Genomic DNA, 10,015 nt, shown 5'->3' on the forward strand with positions numbered 1-10,015 from the left:
TTGAAGTTTAAAGCAACTTGTAAGAACTCAATGCCTCAGCAAATGGGGGAAAATCCCACTGTATTGTGATTTTCATATGGTAGTGAAACCATTTTCAATTGTTCTAATAATAAGAACATTTTCTATTTAAATTAGCACTTTAGAATGCTTTTGTAAGGTATAGGTGACACAATATGTCACCTATAAGTATATGTTTGCGACAAAATGGAATAAATACCACTTAAAACAATTAGTCAAGCCTAAATTTCTTTCAATAACAAAAGAGTAGTGGTGGCGTCGTGGGCTAAAGCACTGAACTGGTAAGCAGAAGGTTGTCGGTTCGATCCCCACAGCCACCACCATTGTGTCCTTGAGCAAGGCACTGAACTCCAGGTTGCTCCGGGGGATTGTCCTTGTAATAAGGGCACTGTAAGTCACTTTGGATAAAAGCATCTGCCGAATGCATAAATGTAAATGTCTTTAGGTTCTAAAAATGGAAGCATATATACTATATATAATGTAATTTTCATAAGTACAGTATTTACAAGTAACTTGTAACGTAATTACTTGAGTAGTTTTTTGGCAAACTACTTATTTACTCTTGAAGCCAGCTCCTATGCCCATATGTCTGGGGGAGTGGCATGCAAATTCCACTCGCCAATTCCCATTGGCCTTTTATCAAAGATCAGAGGTCTTTGGGGCTCCCATGGGCGACCCCTATTGTCACTACATCAACACAATGTCGAGTGCATGACAGACAGGGAGATGTTACTGTGTTTCAGAAGGGACAAATTATTGGTCTGCATCAAGCAAAGAAAAGGAGGTTGCTGAAATCACTGGAATTGGGTTAAGAACTGTCCAACACATTATTAAAACCTGGAAAGACAGTTGTGAACCATCAGCTTCACAGAAGAAATGTGGTCGGAAATAAATCTTGAATGCTCATGATCGGAGATCACTAAAACGCTTGAAGTCACATCGTAAAAAATCGACAGTAGAACTCACGGCTATGATTAATAGTGAAAGTCAGAGCATTTACACATGCACAATGCAAAGAGAACTTACAGGATTGGGACTAAACAGCTGTGTGGCCACAAGAAAGCCACTTGTTAGTGAGGCTAATTGGATAAAAATACTTTTTTTAGGGAGCATAAAGATTGTACTGTGGAGCAATGGAAAAAGGTAACGTGGTCTGATGAGTCCAGATTTACCCTATTCCAAAGTGAGGCATGTCAGGGGTAAGAAGGGAAGTGCATGAACCGATGCACCCGTCATGCATAGTGCCCACTGTACAAGCCTCTGAAGGCAGTGTTATGATCTGGGGTGCTTCAGTTGATCAGGTCTAGGCTCAGCAACGTCATGTGGCAATAAAATGAAGTCAGCTGACTACCTGAATGTACTGAATGACCAGGTTATCCCATCAAAGGATTTTTTTCTTCCCTGACAGCTTAGGCATATTCCAAGATGACACTGCCAAGATTCATCGGTCTGAAATTGAGAAAGTGTCTTTCAGGGAGCATGAGGAATCATTTTCACACATGAATTGGCCAACACAGAGTTCTGACCTTAACCCCATTAAAAGTCTTTGGGATGTGCTGGAGAAGACTTTATGGAGTTGTTCGACTCTCCCATCATCAAAACAAGATCTTGGCCAAAAATGAATGCAACTCTGGACAGGAAAAATGTTTGGACCAGCAAAAGACCAGATTGGACCAGCTAATGAGCAGCTTTGACCAGCTAGAACCCAGCTATCATGTTCCAAAATAAAGCTACCAGCTTAAGCTGGATTTTCCAGCAGACTGAGGATGATAAATGTTCAAAATGGACACTATCGCCCTCTGCTGCACGGGAGAGGCATTGCATGGTTGCATTCAGAATAACCACTTTCTCACACAAGTCAAATCATTTTTATTTGTATAGCACTTTTCACAACACACATCGTTTCAAAGTATCTTTACAAAAATAATTTTTTTTACTGTAATATCTATAAAGTCTTAAAGTGATCATTATGTAGTTTGATTAAATATGATTGGAAATTGTGTATAAAAATGAAACAAGTAAATAATAAATGTACTTAGAACCCCTGTGAGCAAGCTGAAGGCGACTGTGGCAAGGAACACAAAACTCCATAAGACTTTTTATGAACCATAATATTAATGACTAATGTCTTTGAAGTCCATCCTAGATTAACTGCAGAAGTTCACATTGATACATTGTCCATTGTTAGTTGGCTGATGAAGTCTTTTGTTCAACAGAAAAGTCTGTTTTGTTCAGGTCATTTCTTTGAGGTTCGGTGGGGTCCATCCTAAGTCCCAGGTTCAGGCAGTGGCATATAAAGTATACAATGTCTTATAATTGGAGTTGGCATCAGTTCATCCCCTGAAATCCATCGTAAAAGACTAAAGTGATGTCTGGCTAGCACCGGCTGCATTTAGTTGTCATCACTCAGAGATACATAGCTGTGGATTCAGACACCAAGCAGGAACAGAGCTGAATCTGGCTGGCTCTGGTAACCGGGATATGAATCCTGAGGTTGAGACATGGAAACAAATAGAATAATATTAGTGTAGATTACTTTTAATTTTATGCAGAGTTATAGATCGTGATAGATGTTACAAAAACCACAGTATTTGCTTGACTTTGTTTGTGCTTTGTGTTGTGTTGGCCCAGAAAGCATCTAGTGACGTTGTTTGCATAAGCTTATTTTGATGTGAAAGCCAATCAAGCTCATAGGGCTACATGCATTTCAAGGGGGGAAAGGGGAAGGGAGGATGACAATATGGTGAAGACTAAAAGTTTGATAGAATATCTGTGGATTTCCGTGAAAGAGAGGGGAGAGTGTAGAGAGAGTAGACTCTCAGAAGCCTTTGTTGAAGCAGGTGGTGGCTAAGGATAATCCAGGTAAATCTTTAATGCAAGAGATGTGCTGGAGGAGATGAGTGGAGGGGAGGCTGGCGGAGAGATTGCTAATTGTGGCCTTCTAATCCGCCACTTCCCCCATCTTCACCCACCTCCACATTGTCCCCTATATCACATACGAAAAAGGCCAGGCACATAAAGACTAAAAGACTAGGGAAAAGGTAAGGAACTACACCCTGTTAAGTATTTAGGTGGAAGTGGGACCGAGATAGGTGTTAGTACAACTAGACAAAACTGGGAAACCCAACGCTCACTCAGATATACCCTGCATAGAATGTAGCTGTGCCCTTTAATCTCTCTCTGCATCCTCTGCCTACTACAAAATCCACGCCACTATGGGAGAAGTCCAAAAGGTAAGCTAAAGATCTGTTTGAAGGGCCTTTTTGGAGTCAAGACCTTTTTGGATTAAAGACTTCCTTATTCAGAGACTATAATAACAGTGTTATAATAAATGTGTCAAAAGTAGAAATTGACTTAAGGGTGAAATTTTACATTTGATGTGAAACACCTTACAGTGAGGGTTAGCAATGCCACTTGAGTCTAATTGGTTAGTTATATGCATTAATTGTGATGGGTTATGTCTTGTGTGCCTGAAAGAACTGAATTTTCCCTTTATTTCCCACAATAACCACAATGTTGTTTAAATAAACTGTATTTAATCAGGTCTTGTAAGCGTAAATATTTGTTTTCAAGGGGTTGTTTTCAGTCATTGAGAAGCTAAAGGGCACTACAGAGCAAGAACTTCGGATAGTCCTTCTCGGTCTGGATAATGCTGGAAAAACCACTTTGCTAAAACAACTTGCTTCTGAAGATGTAAACACCATCACACCTACTCAGGTGAGAAATGCATTTACGAAGGAATTTCAGAGCATCTGAGCAGTTTGCTTTTGCACTTATAAATATGCTAATGCAAAAAGTGTTACAAACATGCTAATCAGGATACATTTGGTTATGAAAGCAGCATGGTCATCTGCCATCAGAGAATATACATTTACTGCTTGTCCAGCTCTTATTATGTGTTACTGGCAGTATTAAAAACTATGTCTGATGAGTAATTCTGCCTAATTTGCTAAGGCTGCCGAAGTGTGTGAAGTTATTAGTTTGTGTAGCATGCTAACACATGTCTTGTGCATTTTGTCACTGTCCTCCTCCTCAACAAGTTCAGGAGATAAATTCTCAAAGCCATTGGTTATTAGTGTGTAACAGTTGCAATTCAAGTCAGTTGAAATACCACAGTAATAGCTCTAAAATTATCACTCTTAAGTAATTTACTGGCATAAAGCCAATATGTATCTTTAGTTGCATCTTAGGTAATACTAGACTGTAAAACCAAAATGGTTGAATCAGGTTAATCTCTCCTGGTAGGGAAGACGGCAGACTGTGGATGAGAAGTATAGTGAAAAGCCCTTTTCAGGCATGACATAATCGCATCTATGGGGCTAACTGGTCTGGCCTGAGACTAAGACTTTCAACTGGCTAAATGTTAGTTACTTTTATCATGTTGTCATTGTGGGAGGTTAAGCATCTTACCCAAGAGTATACAATGATAACATGTATATGTACCTTGAAATCAACCCGATTCTAATGAATTACTTAAAAGAACCATACCCTATCAGATATTTTGTCATTAGTCAAAATGTAATCAGCATTCCTTCTGGTGCTACTGATAGCGAATGCAACCCCCGAGACAAGGGATACGTTCCCATGGAAACCAGGAAGTAAACATGTTTGCATAAAAAAATCGTGAGTACGATTTACAATTGGTGCTTGGGTTAGTGCGCAGGGTTAGTAAAAAATGCAATCCTCTTGACTGTATTACTTCATTAACAACTAAAAATACAACTCTTTTGGTGCCCCTCTGTGGACATTTCATGAATAGGCTGATTTCAGCAGCAGAACTTTCGACCTATTGTCGCCGAATTCACAGTGCGATCAGTCTGACATGCAATAGCGTGGTGAAATTAAAAAGACTTTTCAATAAGAAGCCTGTTGAAGTTCTCATCTACTATCTTCATAGACAAACAAGAAAGCACTTAGAAAACAACAATACTATAAAGAAACACTGTCCTGTGGTGCAATTAAAGGCATAACAAAAATAATAACACTTTTGGCTTAACACCTCCTTAATATCCATCGATTTGCTAATGCATGCTAAGAACAGCAGCATGAATTTAAATTCATGCTTTTTGTTAAGTTAAAGGGAAGTCAAATTATATATATATATATATATATATATATATATATATATATATATATATATATATAAAACAAATCGCATTTAAGCATTACATTTATGAATTTGGCAGATGCTTTTATACAAAGTGACTTACATTGCATTCAGGGCATACATTTGATCAGTTTGTATATATGTATATAGCTTATATGATGAACTGTGAAACATTTTGTAATGATTGTCACCATATTTTGGCCACCACAGCTGCCATAGCTGCATAAATTTAACAGGATTTATTTTCACAATGCACAACATCCTTTTCCATTTTGCTGTGCACATCAACTATTGCAAAATTTGCTACTAGCTAACACTTATAATAAGAAACAATTTGTTGTTTATTATGTGATTTTTAGCAGCCATTATATGGTGCTTCCAGTTGAAGCTGTAAAGCGAAGCATGTGGGGAGAGAAGATCCTCTCTAAGAATAGTTTTACAACAGTGTCTTTAATCCCACAGTTAAAGATTACTTAACCATAAAGTCTCAGAAGTTGGAGGCTGCTCAGACTCGAAGGCAGGCCAGGGTTTATTTCGAGTTTAAATACATTATGCTTCTTTCAGTGTTCTTGTCAGGATTTTGACCCAATTAAGCCGAACAGTTTATGGTATAAAAGCCCTTCACAAGAGGTTGGCTTGCCAAAGAATATCTACAGAATGCATCTTCTTTTGTATAATCTGCTAATTCTGCACTGTGGTGATTTACAGGGTTTCAATATTAAAAGTGTGGCCTGTGATGGCATGAAGCTGAATGTGTGGGACATTGGAGGACAAAGGAAGATTCGACCCTTCTGGAAAAAATACCTGGAGAACACAGATTTATTGGTATGATCAGGGTATTTATTTATTTTATTTAATTTTTTCAGCAGAAAATTATGAAGATTATCGCTACACCAACATTAAGCATCTTCCGTTTAAAATCATGTAAAAAATATATATATATATATATATATATATATATATATATATATATATGTGTGTGTGGACTCATGTGGAAGAGATCAGTCAAAAATCATTTTGTTATATATATAATAGTCTTCATTCTCTCTTACTTTCTTTTAGATCTATGTGATTGACAGTGCAGACAAAAAGAGATTTGAGGAAACAGGACTGGTAAGAGGACACACAATTGATCTGTGACAATGACAGCTCCTCTGTTGATTTGTCATTGCCTAAACACTCTTTATCTCATGCATATCAAACAAACTCCCCTAATTTAACTAATCTGTAGCACACATAGGAAAGATACATTTAGTCATAAAGGCAGCTGTCATTACAAATGAAAGATAAGCTCAGATGTAATAAACAAAAATGTGGGTCCTGTATATGAAAAGTATGTACTTCGCTGATGATGGAAAATATGTACAGCAATATATAGCAGTATTGTGAATACCACAGAAAGTGAAAAAAACAAATGCCACTGATATTTTAAATGTGGGGGCAAAAATGCACCTGTATTGAATTTCTCTGTTTTCAAATGTTTTATCTAACATTGGATATTTTTCATTATATTCCATTCTAGGCATGTCTTGTGACCAATTTTCAAATTTCACAACACAAAGAAAAATTTCTGCTTCAGAAAAGGTGGTGAAAATTTACAATTAGGCTTTTGTTAACATTAGTTAATACATTAGGTATCACAAACTAACAATGAATAATACATTTTTACAGCATTTATTTTTTTTCATACCAAATACTGTTGTTCATTGTATGTTCATGTTAGCTCATAATGCATAAAAGGTATATTCCGGATTCAAGTTAAGCTAAATCAACAGCATTTATGCCACACTGTTGATTACAACAAAAATGTATCCTATCCATCCCTCCTTTTCTTTAAATGTGCACTCAGTAACTTGTGTCGTTGTGTCATCTTGGACTTACACTGACATCTAGTGGCTTGGATGCAGCATCATTTAACATCAGTAGTTTTCATTTTCAGATGCCATTGTAGAAATTGAGTATTCACAGACAGTCGTGATTACTTTAATCAATGAGTTGGTTTCAAATAACAATACAGTTACAGTTTCTATGTAGAATAAAACAGCTTTTATAATGTTACTGATGTGACTGGAGTCTTCATTTTAATGTGAGTGGTCATGATTTCCTACATGTATTGCAAAATTACAATTCATATCTTTAGAAGTTTTTAATGAGGAAAAATGTACTGAGTGCAAAAATCTGTGTTCCAGTGAGGCACTTACAATGGAAGTGAATGGGGCCAGTTTGTAAACATTAAAATACTCAGTTTCAAAAGTATAGCCACAAGATGTAAACAATATGCATGTTAACATGATTTTATTGTGATCAAATCTCATACTAACATTTTCTGTGAAAAATTATTGCCAATTTTAAAACTTTTTAAAACATTGCCAACCCAAAAAACAAACCCTAAAATCCTAAAATGACTGCCAAAATGACAATTTCATTTCAACTTTACAGCTCAAATAATACAGTTTTAACAGAAGAATTAATGTAAGTGCTTTAATAAAATTACAAGCTTCACATTTCTGCCTTTAAAACCTCCAAAACTTGGCCCCATTCACTTCCATTGTAAGTGCCTCACTGTAACTTATGTTGCTTTTTGCAAATGTTTGCTTTTTTAAGAAGGGATGAGTCAAAATATTTTTTGTTATAATCAACATTATGCCACAAATGCTGTTGATTGATCTTAACTTTAAACTCTGAATATTCCCTTAACTAATGTTAACAAAAATAAATAAAAATGTAATAGTATACATGTATGTAGAAATTCATGTTAACTAATGTGTTAACTAATGTTATCTAATACAACGTTAATTGTAAAGTGTTCTCGATCAGTCAATGGAGAACCATCAGAAACACTCCTCTTCTGTAATCTTAAAGGGGTTGTAGGCAAGACAGCTAAAAAAAAAACATGCACAGATCCATGCCTCGAAAATCCACCAAAAACAATTATGTCTTCCATGCACTTTTTACCATTTTTATTGCATTATAATTTTGACACTATTTCCACTGATATGATTAACTATGAATGTACTATACAGTATACTATACAGTATATGAATTGGGATTCACATTATCTTAATCTCCATGTTGTGCGGATTACACAACACTTTACTCCCTTTTGTTCACTTGCTCACCTTGTCTTCCACAGGAGCTCTCAGAACTCATTGATGAGGAGAACTTGAAGGGTGTGCCATTGCTTTTCTTTGCCAATAAACAGGACCTGGTCACAGCCTCCCCGGCCAGTGAGATCGCTGAGGGCCTCAACCTGCATACATACCGGGACAGAGAGTGGCAGATCCAGGCCTGCTGTGCTGTATCTGGGGAAGGTGTACAGGTGAGTAATGATAAGAGTAGCATAGGTGGACCTTTAAAAATATGAAATTCTACATTGTGTTAGCCATACAGTAAAGTTTCATTTAAGTTAAGTCATATGACAATATGGGAAAATGATAAGATGCAAAAGAACATTTTGTTTGACAAGAGGGAAATAGCATATCATGGTTGGTGGTTTAAAGGTGATGTAATTTTTTGGATGTTAAAATACTTTATCCTTCCAGAGTTTAATATGCAGAGACAACTATAAGTCAAGCATAAATTAAGACATTAAAGTTGCCATTCTGTTTTTTGTTCCACTGTTTTTTCTTTCAGGCGGGGATGAACTGGATTAGCAACAACATTGTAAATAAGAAGAAATGAACCGGTTTACTTTTTTTTTATTTGGCGTTAAAACTTTTATTTTGTACAAACACACTTCAACACATTCTTCATCTGTATTCATATAAAACATTTAGATATTTTCCTTGGGACACTCTTTTTATACTAATATGAATGAGCTTTTTTGTGTTTGTAATTTGGCTGCCAAGAGACTGAAAAAAAACTAATAATTTACCCCTCTCTTATCTCTACTCACTTACAGAGAATCTGTGTTGTTCTCTGACAAGACAAGCTCACTAACAAGCTAACAATCTATAAACAATGCTGTTTCTGTCACTGTTTTGAGACATATGAAATACTGGGGCATAAATAATGCAAAAAAGCAGAACTTGCACCCTAAAACAAGGATGATTCACTCACGTAACTATCAAAAGAACTGTTCTCCTAAGCTGTTCTGGTAGTTGTCACACCAAAGACTTCTTGCTAACAGAACAATTCAAAAGTTTAAACTCTTTTACTTTGTCTAAGAAGATACAGTGGGTACGGAAGTATTCAGACCCCCTTAAATTTTTCACTCTTTGTTATATTGCAGCCATTTGCTAAAATCATTTAAGTTCATTTTTTTCCTCATTATTGTACACACAGCACCCCATATTGACAGAAAAACACAGAATTGTTGACATTTTTGCACATTTATTAAAAAAGAAAAACTGAAATATCACATGGTCCTAAGTATTCAGACTCTTTGCTGTGACACTCATATATTTAACTCAGGTGCTGTCCATTTCTTCTGATCATCCTTGAGATGGTTCTACACCTTCAATTGAGTCCAGCTGTGTTTGATTATACTGATTGGACTTGATTAGGAAAGCCACACACCTGTCTATATAAGACCTTACAGCTCACAGTGCATGTCAGAGCAAATGAGAATCATGAGGTCAAAGGAAATGCCTGAAGAGCTCAGAGACAGAATTGTGGAAAGGCACAGATCTGGCCAAGGTTACAAAAAAATTTCTGCTGCCCTTAAGGTTCATAAGAGCACAGTGACCTCCATAATCCTTAAATGGAAGACGTTTGGGACGACCAGAACCCTTCCTAGAGCTGGCCGTCCGGCCAAACTGAGCTATCGGGGGAGAAGAGCCTTGGTGAGAGAGGTAAAGAAGAACCCACAGATCACTGTGGCTGAGCTCCAGAGATGCAGTCGGGAGATGGGAGAAAGTTGTAGTAAGTCAACCATCACTGCAGCCATCC

At 36.8% G+C, this 10,015-nt stretch overlaps 1 protein-coding gene across 1 annotated transcript; it reads left to right on the forward strand.

Annotated features, from left to right (window-relative positions):
• The first annotated feature begins 2,756 nt into the window (after window positions 1-2,756).
• Window positions 2,757-9,320, forward strand: LOC127628080 (ADP-ribosylation factor-like protein 3). The gene is made up of 6 exons (XM_052104760.1): window positions 2,757-3,251; window positions 3,592-3,735; window positions 5,834-5,950; window positions 6,188-6,238; window positions 8,259-8,444; window positions 8,759-9,320. Exons 1-6 carry the CDS (start codon window positions 3,234-3,236, stop codon window positions 8,804-8,806), a joined length of 564 nt encoding a protein of 187 aa, XP_051960720.1. The 5' UTR covers window positions 2,757-3,233; the 3' UTR covers window positions 8,807-9,320.
• Window positions 9,321-10,015: the final 695 nt, after the last annotated feature.

The sequence above is a fragment of the Xyrauchen texanus genome, chromosome 34 (assembly GCF_025860055.1).
Source record: "Xyrauchen texanus isolate HMW12.3.18 chromosome 34, RBS_HiC_50CHRs, whole genome shotgun sequence".
NCBI classification, from domain to species: Eukaryota; Metazoa; Chordata; class Actinopteri; order Cypriniformes; family Catostomidae; genus Xyrauchen; species Xyrauchen texanus.